At 37.0% G+C, this 14,987-nt stretch overlaps 1 protein-coding gene across 1 annotated transcript; it reads left to right on the top strand.

Moving 5' to 3' along the window:
- Positions 1-1,657: 1,657 nt before the first annotated feature.
- Positions 1,658-2,548, top strand: LOC101299873 (chemocyanin-like). Its single transcript, XM_004301495.1, has 2 exons — positions 1,658-1,832; positions 2,215-2,548. The coding sequence occupies exons 1-2, from the start codon at positions 1,658-1,660 to the stop codon at positions 2,409-2,411; spliced, it is 372 nt and encodes a 123-aa protein (XP_004301543.1). The 3' UTR covers positions 2,412-2,548.
- The last annotated feature ends 12,439 nt before the right edge of the window (positions 2,549-14,987 follow it).

Here is a 14,987-nt window from a genome sequence, read left to right as displayed (position 1 = left end):
TGACATATACCACCTCATCAATATCATTCTAAAAACTTAAATGACATGGATCTATTTTCAATTTAAAATGATAAAGTTTTTGGAGAAAATATTTTGTATATATCAAACCCTAATGTTTGTTGACAAAAAAAAAACCCTAATGTTTACAAAATTGAACAACAATTCTAAATATTATAAGATGAGAAGAAGAAGAGGATCAAAGTGGAGTCATATCTTACGCAATAGAATATTGCAGTTAGCAATTAGTAGCAATGAGGTGAAATCATCGACATGGAAGAGGTATGTAAGACAATTAAACGCCATAGCAAATCCCATATATAAGTAGATAGGGCATATCTACACTTACCAATCAAGGCTTTAATGCTTCCATGTTCATGGAGACTAGTTTCACCATCAGGAGAACCAATGAAGAGAAACATAATTAAGATATTTTTAATGAACCATTCTATTGATTTCATAAAAACTCAAACATGGAAGACCCATCTATAATCAATTGATTTGTTCTCATAGTTGGATCTGGGGATCTAGATATAGTGCAAAGAGCCGCAACTAGATCTGGCAATTAGTTTAGAAAATGAATTGGTATTTTGTTTAATCGTGATTTTTATTGAATATAAGTTTTTCTTAATTGTTGAGATTTATTATATCCAACAAGAAAAATCCATGTCAACATAAATTTAAAAAAATTATGATATGGCGTGTGCCATGTCATTTGGTAAGCAGATGTGGTATACAATTTTGGGATCTCTAGCACTACTCGAAAAGTAAACCATTTTCTTGACTTGTTATAAAATGCCTTGGTTTTAGGTTAGCGGGACGTCATTCAGACCTGTCGGTTTCTCGTTGGCTTAGGGTCACTACTCTGTGGCTTAGGGTCTCGAGGTTCTACATAATATGTATGTCATTCATGAATAAGGGACTCTACATATATATAGAGGATACAATACATATATAAGGAAAATATATAGATTCCTATTACAATACTAATATCAAACCCTATTATGATCTTACTTTGACTAATACACACACAATAAATTTATTTTTCTTAAGCATAAACTTTACTTTTTTGTTTTCCTTATTTATTTTTTTTAATAGATATGTTATATATATGGATATTTCGGGGAATAGAAATGGGTGGTACAAATAAATTTAGCACCAGAATATAAATGTAGGGTGTCATGAGCAAGTAGGGTGAACAAAAAAAAACGATAAGGTTGCAACAAACGCACCCAAAAAATATATTCATTGTATTAAATATCACAATTGATTACATAAAGCATTTATTTTTTATTTTTAATTAAAAAGCATATATAAAAATGGTGAAATGGCCGTGTACTGAATTTGACCAATTTAATTCTTATATTTATTGTATTGAATACAACAAACATACATATATAGCGTTTCCTTTTTTCTTTATTTTGAATAAAGCATTTACTTTGTTCCTTATAAATAAAAACGCATATATGTATAAATAGTAAAACTCATATTTAATATATGTACATTAATGTCAGGCAACATAACTGACGTCCTATAAAATGCCAACAACCTAAGTTTGATTTGAAGAAAAAGAGTTTCGAGTTAACCATCTTTTTAATCTTTCAGATTGTTGCTAATCGATCTTTCGTATATCAGTTTAAAACCCCAACTCAACTCAAAAATGGCTCAAGCTAGAGTCAGTGCAAGAATTAATGTGATGTTGTTAGTGTTTTGTGTGTTGATTCACTACAAGATTGCTAGTGCGACTACCTACACTGTTGGAGATGCAGCAGGATGGACATTTGGAATACAAAGTTGGCCAACAGGGAAGCAATTTCATGCTGGAGATATTTTAGGTAAAGTTTTATATAACTCAATATTGAAATTGACTAATATACTCTGATTTGTATGTATTATTACGCCAAGCAAACCAATATTGTGGTTTATATGATTTTACAATCATCTTTCTCAAGAAAAATGATTTTACAACAATCTAATTCTTAGTCTATGACATTAAAAAGAGTCAGTTATGTCAGCTTTTCTTGAAAAAGAAAATGAACCGCTGAAATTAATTTCAAATTAAATTTATAGCACACATGTCTTTATAAAATAACATAACACAATAATGTGGAAAATGTAGTCAAATAAAAATTTGATTACAATTAATATGGCAATAGTTTACAATAGTTTTAGGTTATGTTATAGATCATGAATATAATGGATTTATTTTTTGTGCAGTTTTCAAGTACAACAAGAATGTACATAATGTAATTGTGACTGATGAAAATGGATTCAAGGCATGCAATACTGCAACAGGTCAAAAATTTATATCAGGCAATGATCAGATCAAACTTAAAAAAGGACAAAACTATTTCATCTGCAGTACTCCTGGGCATTGTGCTGGTGGAATGAAAATGGCAATATCTGCTGCATAGAGTGACTCTAATTTGTGTTATTGTTGGCCTCTTGGTTGTCCTGTTAGTTTATATATTCAATATGCAATAACTGGAGTATTCAAAAGTCTTCAGTAACGAAGTAAAATTCGATTATCAATATGATATGTTAACAAAGCATTATACTCTTACAGCATGTTTGGTACATGAGATTATCTAACCCTGGCTTAATTTCTAATGGAGTCCAAGACTATTCAAGCTAAGCTTATTCTACAATAAGCCTAACCCATGTTTGGTGGTAATATGACTGAAAAATAACACCCCACCTGCAAAACAAACAATCTGCAAACTCAAAACCCAATTCAATCGAAATGAGCAAGACCTTGAACCTTCCTTAATACAGGGGTTGGCAAATCTGAATTATAGTATGAAGTATTACCCATTCATATTATACTGAGCAGGAGCTTCAATTTTTCTTGAAACAGAGGTTGGAAATTTTGAATTACTATGTATTTCAACTACCTATTAAGAATTATACCAATCCTCTACAAGCCACCCATTTCTTTTCAAACAACTTCAACAGTAGGGCTGCAAACACATGAACGTCCTGTAAACTTATCTCAAATTTTTGTTCAGCTTACTCTTCCCAGATCCATTTGATGTAAAACCCAGAAAAAAGTAAGAGCGGTAGATCGATACAGAATATGGAAGATGTAAATCCCATCGATTCAAGAGGGCGACACCCCACATGCTCCTCCACCGACCGTCGGCGCATAATACGTACTCCTTCCACATGATCACCAAGTTTGGCACCGTTGCGGGCCGACCCATGAACCCCAAGGTGGTCGTGATGGGAAGAAGGGGATGGTTGAAGGAGGCGAAGCGGTGGGCAACGGTTTGATGGCTGGAAGGCGACAAGAAGTTTGGTGAAGGTGCAACGTGAGAATGAGGTTTACATAAACCTCTCAATTTTGGTGTCTCCGTTGAAGGTGTTTTTAGGACTCTATAGTCCATCAAATTTAGTCCTCGGTTGTTCCCAAACATGGGATATGTAAACTATCAGGCCTACTCACCTGTGGACCAATTTATAAGGGACAAAACAAGATGAAACTGTGATGACCGTTAGATCTTAAGTGAGTTGATCCAATGGATAGCATACCAAATCAATTAAAGCAAGTATCTTGCTATTCCTTACCCAATCTTGTCTTCGTCTTCTTCCTCCTCCTCCATCTCATCTCATACCAAATCGATCAAAACCCAAGAAAGTATTCGTATCTTCTTCCTCCCTCATCATTCCTCTTTCTGTCTTCCTACTGCATTTTATAATGAAACCCATCATTGGAACCTCATGAAGAGTTTAAGCTTCTTCTCTAATTCCCTGAAAATAAAATCATTTCAGAACATAACAAATCTGGTTATATTGGCGATGGATCTCTTCTCAATCTTATGGGTGATGGATATCTTCTCAATCATATTGGCACTGGGTCTCTTCTCAGTCATATGGCGTTGTCCATAGGGTTCACCGTCCAATCAATGTCTTTTGTTATCCAAAATCAAATGACTGCATGTAAAGAAGAAGATGTAAAGTGTTTTTATTGTCTTTTGATTCGAATGTATGACCTCTGAGATCAAAAGCAAAATTCAATCTCGTTTTGTTTTTATTGTTGGGTATTGTCCATCATTCCTCTGAGATCATCATGACGTCCTCGTCGGCCTTCATGATCTTCTTGATGCGCGCTAGGGGGAGCTGGTGGTTCTTGAAATCGTTGACCTGCTCGATCTCGTGGCGCTAGTAGTTTTAGAACATCTGGAGCTGCTACTGCTGTTGCTGGGCCTGGAGAAGGTGCTTGAAGGGCGGCGCCGCGATGGAGGAATGCGGCAGAGGGGACTGGGTGGGTGAGTAGGTGGCCGTCTGGGCGGTGGTGGCGGCGACGACGACGACGTTGGAGTTGGAGTTGGAGTTGTTGGTGTTGTTTTCCATTGATGATGTTGAAGATGGGTCTGCTGCAGTGTGGAATGTTTTGGGACTTGATCAAGATGAAGGTGTTCTTCCGGTGACTTGGTCCATGGCATAGTTAGCTAGCTATAGCTACTTTAGTAGCATATGAGTATGAGATAAGATGGAGGAGGAGGAAGAAGACGGAGACAAGATTGGGTAAGGAATAGCAGGATACTTGCTTTAATAGATTTGGTACGCTATCCATTGGATCAACTCACTTAAGATCTAATGGTCATCACAGTTTCATCCCATTTTGTCCCTTAAAAATTGGTCCACAGGTGAGCAGGCCTGTGTAAACTATATAAGATATTCAAATCCCCACTAGTCCTTTGTAACAAACATGCAGTTATGGTTTTCCAGTGCTTTTGTAATCTTTTTACATTTCGGGATAGAACATGGAAATATTCCTATTTTTACTTTTTAGAAAATAATAATTGAAAGACTTTAATAAAAGTAAGGAAAAAAGACAATTTTTTCGTGGAATAAAAGGTTGTGGCTACTTTGAAGCATTGATTTGTCAAACTACATAATACAAAGGGTTACATTGGGCATAAACTCTTAATTACAATAATCATATTGAGAATGACATGTAATGACAATAGGACTCTTTACCAAAAAGATGTAATTGAACCTGCATCAACTAACAAAAAGGCTCTATTGGCTAATTCGTTAATTTGCTTTGACATAACAGTGACATAATGGTAAATTGTTCTTTCAAAAGTGCATGTTGTGAGTACAAAAGCAATAATTTAAGTGTTTGGTAAACTTTGATATAAAGGTGGGGTGAGTTTAATCAATTACCAAAAAAGCATGATGAAGTTAAATATGGTGTTGTTTATGTGTATTTGTGAGCCTTGAGAAAATGTTAAGAAAATATCATATTATGTTTCTCAATCTCATCATATTTGTTAAGGATCTTTGAGTCTCCTCCCCAAATTATGTTTCTCTCTTAAACACAAATTAGTTTTGATAAGGCTTACAATCAACAACGGGGCTAGGGTGTTCACAGGCAATAGGGGTGCTATGTTTCCAACTTGTCGACGTATCAACCGAGACCATAAAATACATAAATGGCTCGCTACTTGGTTGAGTCAGTCTGCATATATCTTCTTGGGTTCTATGTAAAAAGAGGAGCAACACTTTAGGATCTTTTGTGTAGGACGGTCTCAGACTAAATTTTCTGAAGGAACATGCTTAACAAAACGAACATTTCTTTGTCTTATCTTTAGAAAATTCAGAAGTGTACAAGACATCTTGGTTAACTCTAGAATCAGATGTTGGGAGTCAAGGTTTTTTTTTCTTTCTCTAAAAAATTTTCTCTGCCTTTTCTCTACCAAACCCACCCATCTGGGTTTCTTCTTCTCCCCCTCTCTCTTGCCAGATCTATATCGCCGATCTGGATCTATGGTTTGGGAGTTGGGGGAGAGATGAATCTCCAATTTCCCCCCCTCTTCTTAAGGGTTGTTTCTTTGCTTTCCGGCAGTTTTTTCTGTATTTTCCCCACCGTTTTTGGGCGGTGCCTCTCGGAGCCTGGCTCTGTTTCTGGCCTTGTGGGTTTCGATGGTTCCGGAGCATCGGGGTTTTGGTTCTTTCCACTTTCATCGGCTTTACCATTATGGGTTATCCTCTGCCAAGATCGGCAATCCTCTTTGGTCGGATTCTTTTGAATTTGATCGATCCCAACTAGTTCCTCTCTTCTTCGGAAGTGATCAAACAGTTGCTTATTTGTCTCATACAGTGCCCCTCTAAGTGAGGTTTGCTCACTATCGCACTGGGTGAAGCTTCAAGAATCTGTGTGCCTTATGGTGCCTGTTTCTTTGGTCCTTTTCCGAATTACACCTACCCCCCTCTCCCGTCCGATTCATTCGGGTTGCGGGTTCTTCGTTCATGGCAGGTTTGGTTTGTTATAATGAAGGTGATGTCTGTATTAATCTCTGGAAATTTGATGGTTGGAGCTTTTGGGCTTGCATGGGTCTTTCTGCTGTGCTTTTGATTTGGTTGGATCAGATTGATTCCCTACTTCGTTCTCAAGGTGGTGTTGTGGCCTTGTCCCTCTCATTAGATGTTGCAGTTTCTACTTTGTTGTTTTTAAGCCATGTTCTAAGTTGTTTCCCAGAAGGACTTTGGACCTATGGCATGTGTATATTTTAAGTTTTGAATAAAATGTGTTGTTCTCTGTAAAAAATAAAAAATAAATTAAAAAAATTATAAAAAAAAAAACTCTAGAATCAAGGAAAGACCATGAGGATTTTACAATTTTAGGTAGTGGGTCAAAACGCAGGAGTGTTGTTGTTGTGGAGCCTTGGTCCAGGGGCGACACTAACTGCGCACAATGGCGTACTCGCAACTCTCTTTTCTTCTCCCTGAATCATTCTTTGATTTGTACTTCTAGTAGCTCGAAAGAATGGATGTCAATGTGAGGTTTTCAAGACATGGATCTTCATCTCGCAACCGGGATTTCCCAAACTGTAGTCTTGTCAAAGCCAATACGTGTTAGTGTCCATATGATCCTCACTTACTTCGTTATTCGACTCAATAGCTCGAATAGGTGTCTTTATGATCCTCTCTTATGACGTTATTCGAAACAATAGCTCGAATATAGGTGGTAGTGTATAACCCATTAGAGAGATTCACAAGCTTCTTTAAGATGTGTTTTCTGTGCAATCGTAAGAGGTAATGTAAAGGAGGTTCTTTACCATTCTCATCATACGTCTCAACATGGAATATGTTCGCTCTTATATTTTTAAAGCTCAAAAGAGTTATATTGTCAAATGGAGCATAGAGAGCTAGCATTTGTGAAATCTATTTTCCTTATACAAAATTCAATGGCCCAGCCAATCCTAGTCACAGGGAAATGTGTAGGCATTAAGTCTAAAAAGAATTGCCTATGACACAATATATGTGTGGCGATCCACTATTCTAGAGACATTCAAGTTGTTTGAACTTCATTCTTGTTGAATTTCAATATTCCTGCGAGAGAAGTGAATGAGAAAAGAGATCGAGGTTGGCCTCGTTATGTGAGTGAAGGTGGTGAGGTAGCAAAACCGGTTGGTTTTGGTTTCGTTACAGTAACTTTGATGTTGTGGTGTATCGGAGTTGCGACATTCTTATAGCCGAGTAGCTGTGGTGCTAAGGTGGGAAAAAGGTTGCGCTACGGTGGTGCTACAGATATGTTGGTACAAGAATTGTTGGCTATCCCTTTATGATCAAAACACAAGGATACATGCTACATGTTGTAGCTTGGTAGCAAGGACCGCTCAAGTGAAGTATGAAGAACCTGACAAATCATGTGCATCAGGTAGTTCATGCATGTGCATCACATTCACTAAGGATGGCAGCCGTGCTTGCCATCCCGATTAGACTGATACCCCTGCTGTATCTGTTCTCTCTACTGGATCTGACCATGTGCATATTCAAATGTATTTGCTTCAGTTTTTAAGTGTTTGAATTTCAAATACCTTTTAGCAAAACATTAGTCTATTTGTACTTGAGCTCCAAGTTAGTCTAGGGGTGGTGTGGCAAACCAACCTGTGACCACATAACTTGAGCCTTTGGGAACCAGCTGGGTTTGTGATACACAAACCAAGTTAGCAGCTGTCCATGTGATGCACCGCCTAAGCTATGAGTTGTCCTGAGGTTCCTCTTCGGTAAAGTGGTTTTGTAGAGCCTTATGCTTAACTAAATCTGATCTAGTTTAACCAAAACCTTTGTCTTATCCTTTTGGCTTTAATCTTTCCTAAGAAAGTCTATTCTCAGCTTTTGTCTTGTGAGTGGAGGGATCCCTAGGGTCCTATCTGTCCTAGTATTTCAGACAAGCAGCTAGAGTCCAAAAGAGCCTTGTTGATGTGGCAAACATGCTTGCTTCCTCATAGCTGTGCACCTTGCCTATAAATAGAGTGCAAGACCTCTCTTGGTCTTTGGTTGTTAAAAATAGTCTTGTTTGTTTTCTTCCATTGAGTCTAGCATTTGCTAACTGCTCATATATCTCTAAGTCTTCCCTGTGATTGTCAATCTTAGAGTTGAGCACCAAAACCTTTTCAAACTCATATCATTGTGCATTTGCATGCCTTGAGATCTGTCTAGGTGATGCAACAACCCCGGTGAAGCTATCTTTGAGAATTAGCAAAAGGTGTTAGTTGAATTCTACATAGAAGCTTAGATTAATTTGTGCTATGTGTAAAACACTTGAGTGACAAGAGAGCAAGTTCAGTTGAGTGCTAGTAGTTAGACTAGGCAGGATAGCTAGGTGTTGCGCCATCCTCTGAGTTGTGAGTCTTGTAAGAAGTGTCTTTACAATAGTGGAATAGTTTGTCTCTCAAGAGTTAGAGGCACGCAGTTTTTCTTCCTGGTTGCAGGGTTTCTGCGTATAAAAAACGTACTGGTGTTATATCTTTTACTTTAAGTACTTGCCTTTTTATTCACACAACTTAGTCTCACAGCAAACAGGATAGCACAATATTTGCTTTGTGTGTGGGATAGAGCAAAAAGTTGTCAGGGCCTATTCACCCCCTCCCCCTCTTCCTCTAGAACCTTCAAGCTACAATGCAACCGAGAAGGGGGAGCCGATTGTGGTATGTGACAAAGAGCAAAGTTTGACGACACTACATATGCACACTGATAGTAATAATACACGTGTACACCTTTAAATGTTACTTGTCATGTACATGTTCATGCAATCTCGTTGACAACTTTCAGAGCACATACATAACAACCCCAAGACCTAACAATGTACTGGTTTTATTTCAGGACTCGGAAATTTCAGCAGCAGATAATGTTGGTGAGTTAAGGAGAACAACTCCAATAAGGCCTATTTCACTACCAGTTGCAATAGGATTGTTTACATTATAAATAAGCACATTCTTATTTGCCTCATACTGTACATTCGAAAATTCTTCATCATATTTTTGAATATCATGGAGATCCTTTCGAAGACTTTGGATTGAAAAAATACTTCTGTGAGTCGTCTTTGACCTCTTTTGATTACGATCATTTCTAAGATTTTGCTGGACAGCACCTGCATATTAATTTAGTGGTAAGATCGAAGAACATGTACCAATAATGCATACAAGTAATGTCTATATCTATGAAAGAAATAACTTGATATCCAGACAATCTATTATATATCTATAACATGCTTAAAGATAATAGAGATATACCTACCAAAATGAGTTGGTTTTGTTGTTCGAAGAGAATGGAGATGATGTTTAGGAGCATATATTCCCATATATTGTTGTCTAGAGCAGAGCCGGCCCTGGGTAGTGCAAGCCGTGCGGCCGCACAGGGCCCCCGGCCGGCAAAGGGCCCTTTTTTTTCTGGTATTAAATTTTCTATCATATATTAAAAATCTTTAAGATGTTGGAAGAGTGTGTGTAGTCGAATTGGTCAAGGCAGGCGTTCAGGGAGGAAATTGCACATCAGGTCCCATGTTCAATTCATGTCAATCGGCTCTTTTCTTTTGGTTTTTCTTTTGACTTTTTCTCTTGGGTTCTGTGGATCTAGGAAGTGAAACCCAACTTCTTATTATTTACTTTTTTTTTCTTTTTACCTTATTATAAAGAGTAATTTTAAATACACACCCCTAATCTCTTAATACACATCTCTTACTTAATACACTACTCATCTAGTTTTTCATTTCAATATTATACTAAATACATATCCCAAACTATCTAAAATACCCTCAATATCTAAAACTAATAATAATCTATTATTTAATATAATTATTATATTTTTACTATTTCATAACTCTCTTTACTTATTCTTTTTTATTTTCTGTTAGATTTTTTTTGATTGGGTTAGAAATTTTTTCTTGATATTTTTCAATTTATAATCAAAAGAGTAACATATTATATTCGAACTCCAAATCTCCAATATGACATCAATCGGCTAGAATTTGAAGAAAAAAAAAATTGAACATACATAATTTTTTCAAAGTTAAGAAACTAGAAGACGTATAATAGCATAACTAAAGTTGATAAAAAAAAAAACCCAAATGAATCGGTAAATATTACATGTGATTACGACAGTAGTCGAAATTCAGGTGATGGATTTTGGAGAAGAAGTTTTTAATTTCTTTTCTTTTAATGCATAGTAATAGTGGAGAAGAGTTAGGTTTTAGGGAAGAGAGTTTTTTTTTCCCCTAATAATTGATAGATGTTTTTGTAATTAAACATACCTATAAAATTTGATGTGAAATATAAAATAATAGGGGTGTGTATTAAGAGATTAGAGGGGTGTATTTAAAATTTCTCTATTATAAACTAGAAAGGGCCCCCAACTTCTTTGTTTTTCATTGTAATCCTTTAAATTTTTTTTGTTGTCTTTAATCTTGCTCTAGAAAAATCTCTCATACATTATAATTTTTTTTTTTTTCAACTTTTGATCCAAATTCATCAACATCACCATTGTCCAAATATCAATTTTTCACAACACAAGTAATGATATAAGTATCTTGAAATAAAAAATAACGATATAACTTTACTGGTTGTTTCTTGATTGAATACTACTATTGAACTATCTTCATATTTATTTAATTATTTGATTTTTTTTTCCTGCGTCGAACACAAAGACCCCAAATTTTGTTTCGCACATGGCCCTTCAAAACATTGGGCCGGCCCTGGTCCAGAGTTCCCCTTAATCGGTATCGAGATCCGTAGGCATTGCACAATATTGGCTTTTCTGGTGGTCCATTTCTCCAAAGTGGAGACAATTGATTAATTTATATTAATTCATGAAAGTAGTTATTCGGCTAAATCAGCTTATGTGCTTCTAGCAAAGCAAATGTTATCGGATCATTCATAAAACTCCGCCACAAAACTTCTATATTGCTGCAACCTTAGTTGCTTATTATTGTGTTGATACTTCTTTTAATGCACAATCTAAACCTTCTTCTTTTCAAATCATCAAATGACATTCCCCTCCCTCTGGATTCGTTAAACTAAGCTTTCATGGTTATGTCCTATCAAATAATAATGCTGTCGCTGGCTTTGTTACCCAAGATGATCAAGGTTGTCCTTTAGTTGCTTCTACTAAATCTTTAGGGAAAACAAATTTTCTTTCGGGCTGAAGCGTTGGGTTTAAGAGATTTGTTGCTTCTCTACATGGTTTTTTAAGAATACAAGTTGAGGGTGATTTTAAGATTCTCATTGATTCTATTAATAGCTGCATCAAGATACCTTGACGGAACTAAACTGTTATCGATGATATTAGATATCTTGACACGCGATTTACTTCCATCACTTTTACTCACATTTGGCATGAAGCAAACTTTCTTGCAGATTCAATTACGGATGTTGGTCACTCTACTCTTGTTGCTGGATGGCGAAATGGACTCCCTCTATGTTCAGTCATTGCTTTCAATTTCGATTTTTATGGTTTAGGTTGTACTAGGGGATTTTCACTGTAATTTTGTTTGTGTTTTCGTTTGTATTAGTTTCTTCATCGAACAAAAAAAAAATGTGTTGTATCATTCAACAGCCGGATTTGAATTTAGCAAGGTTACTAGAGGCAAATTATTTTCCTAATATATTGTTCGTTTATGAAAGCCAAGTTGAAGGGAGAGGAGTCTTATACGTGATGAAAAAGAATTTTATCGGACCGGGAGGTACGAAAATTGGGAGTACGCTATCAAGTTTGAGACAGGAATCTGGTGGATATTATGTCTACTTAGGCCCTAATTTGACCTCTTGGCGCTCCAAAACTCACAGAACTGTCTCTCGATCAAGTGCCGAAACCCAGTACAGACAACTAGCCTTCACAATAGCTGAAATTTCTTAGCTACGTTCAAAGTTCTATGACTTAAGCTTGTTCTTACAATGTCCTAAAATATGGTGTGACAACCTCTCTACTATAGCCATTGCCTCCAATCTGGACTAAACATGTAGAAGTTGATCCCGATTATGTTTGAGAAACATATGTCAACAAGGCGCTTCGGGTTCACTTTGTATCTACTACATCCCATGTGGCAGACATTTTATTATTGAACTGAAAAGTCTTTTTTTTTTTTTTTTTTTTGGATAAATAAGCATTCCATTAAAACCCAAAATAGGGTAGCAAGTTACAAGCCCAAATACGAAATTCAGGAAGTAAAATACATGCCCATAACAACAACAACAACAAAAAATCAAAACGGCCCAATTCAGAAACAAACCCTACAAAAACCTAGGCATAGTAGAAACTTTCGATGGCCGTCACCCACCGTCGTCGCCACAAACTGCCGCACGCCTGCACGGAAAATTGCTCTAATGACCAAAACAGCTCCCAATCTGAAATAGCCATTCCACAAAACCCAAAAACCAACCAACCCAAGTAAAATCGAGATAGCACTCGCAAACACAAGCCTCAAATCTACCATGGAACTCACTGCTAAAGCCAACAGAAGAGACGCTGTCGGAGCCGTCGCAAAGAAACAAGGAAAGTAAAAGGACATAAGTGTTGGTGCAAGCACCGGAGACGCTGCTTGATATCTGTACACCTCCATTTCACAACTTGTATCGCAATGCATTGAACAGCTGCAGAGAGATTCAACCTTGAAGAGTCCAAGGCCGTAGATCTGAAGAGGAAGATGAGGAATTCGATGATACCTACAAAAATTGATTTTGAAGCTTGTAGAGAGATAGTATGAGGCCAGATCTGGAGAAGGGGAGAAGAAAACATGAAATTGGGAAGAAAAAGTTAGACTCCGCCGTCGGAGAACCGGATGGGGCTGTCGGAAGGACGGACAAAGCCGTCAGAGGGATGGACATCGCCATCCAGGCAGACGGAGCAGCTAGAGATCGGAGCAAACCGACGACTCTCAACAGAGGCTCCTAGCAAGAGAAAGTTTAGAGAGAAGGCAGAGAGAATAAATGAATTAAAAAGTCTAGAAAGAATAAATGTATTCAGTCATTATACTAGGAGTGTCATAATCTGAAAGAGCATTGAAGATGGCGTCCTTGTTAATCACATCAACATATTCAATCCATGTATATATATCAACAGTTGCAAATTTTTGCAAGTTGACAGCTCAACTTTACACCACATTCAGCTGACTTCAAAGCCTCAAATCTAGAAGCAGACTCGGTATGCTTTACAAGTAACCTAACAGTAGCCTCTGGATTTGCACTATCCCCAGTTCCTCCCCAAATTTAGAGAGAGAACCTATTGCACTACCCTTAGCATCCTGTACAGAAACACCATTCATATTTTAGAGGACACACCATTCCAAGGACCCAACCCCAACAGCTCAGGCTCAGACTCCTGTTGATCAAGTAGTTAGCTCCATAGGCACATATATGAGCAGATGGCTTAACCATGTTGACAGCACCACCCATAGGTTCCTCATCACCTGGACAACTATAACCTTTTCTGTACTTTTTTTTTTTTGATCAATTAACTTTTCAATACCTCAGACTAACAGCCAAATTGATGAGTAATGCCAGAAGCATTTTTTTTTAGTTTGTTAAGGTCTGAAACAAAACGCAGGCAGGTTCTCAAACTCCTAGTAGTATCCAAAGAAGATTCTAGCATGTTTACCTCGCGATAGTGAAGCAGAGTACAATTTCACTTCAATCTGAGTTAGAGCATCCACCTTTGAATGATCGATCTCATACAAAAGACCATCAGTATTCTACCTATATAAACAAAACATGACAGGAAATGACCGAGGTAACAGCCTAATCATGAGTTTCAAATGTGGCCGATCAGTGAGTTTCAGGAAAATTTTCCTCTCACAAATTGAAATAAACAGGGAGGAAAAGAAACAGAAGCATGTTTATATTGCAAAAGAACAAAACCACTGAGAGGTTTGAGGTAGTGCACAAAGATGGCAGATAAGGCAAAGCATAGCAAATGCTAAATCCCCGAAAGCAGTGATGATCCAAGCACTAAGCATCCTTCTAGTGATCTGTTTCTTTAAAGTACACCAATAGTGTAAGATTGTCAAATTTGGTAGTATTGAAAGGAAGAAGTACAAACTACACAAAGAAGGAGATAGAACAATGACAGATCAGTCTATAGCATGGTTCAACCAAAAGTGCTTTCTACTTATTTGGACACTAAAATCTGTCATCAGAAGTGGAGTAAATGGTGTATATTAGGAACCAAGAAGGAACAGTAGAGACTAGAGACCACATATGCCATCCTATATATTGAGCACTCCAATGAGGCTACAGTTTTATACTTGATAAGAGTAAATGTTGCTCTATGTTGTAGAAGAACAAGATTAGAATCCTCATTGCTGGTCTTATGCAGGTTTGAGACATGATTCACATGATCGGTGGAATGGAAAAAACAAGTTCTATTGCAAGCTATTAAAACTTTCGTAGGTTGATTGTCCCTAAACCTTCCCATTAGGATTTCCTAGTAGATCATGGATTCAACTCCTCCACAAGGCATACCTTACTTGAGGTGCAAGTAAATTATTATTCATAGTCCACATAAAATTACTTTCCATAATTGCAAAGAGTATAATCAAAATTCCTTATTCGCATTGTAATCCTTAATTATTAAACCCTGTTTTAGTTTTGTGTCTCTTTCTTCTATCTAGCTAAGAGTTCAGAGTCGGAGTAGTGTCTAAAGAAAGATCCTTGACCCTTATTTAATTTCTATCTCAGCCTCCGTATAACCATCATCGTTGGTCGATC

The sequence above is a fragment of the Fragaria vesca genome, linkage group LG5, assembly GCF_000184155.1.
Source record: "Fragaria vesca subsp. vesca linkage group LG5, FraVesHawaii_1.0, whole genome shotgun sequence".
NCBI classification, from domain to species: Eukaryota; Viridiplantae; Streptophyta; class Magnoliopsida; order Rosales; family Rosaceae; genus Fragaria; species Fragaria vesca.
This window is presented reverse-complemented; position numbering and strand designations above follow the sequence as displayed.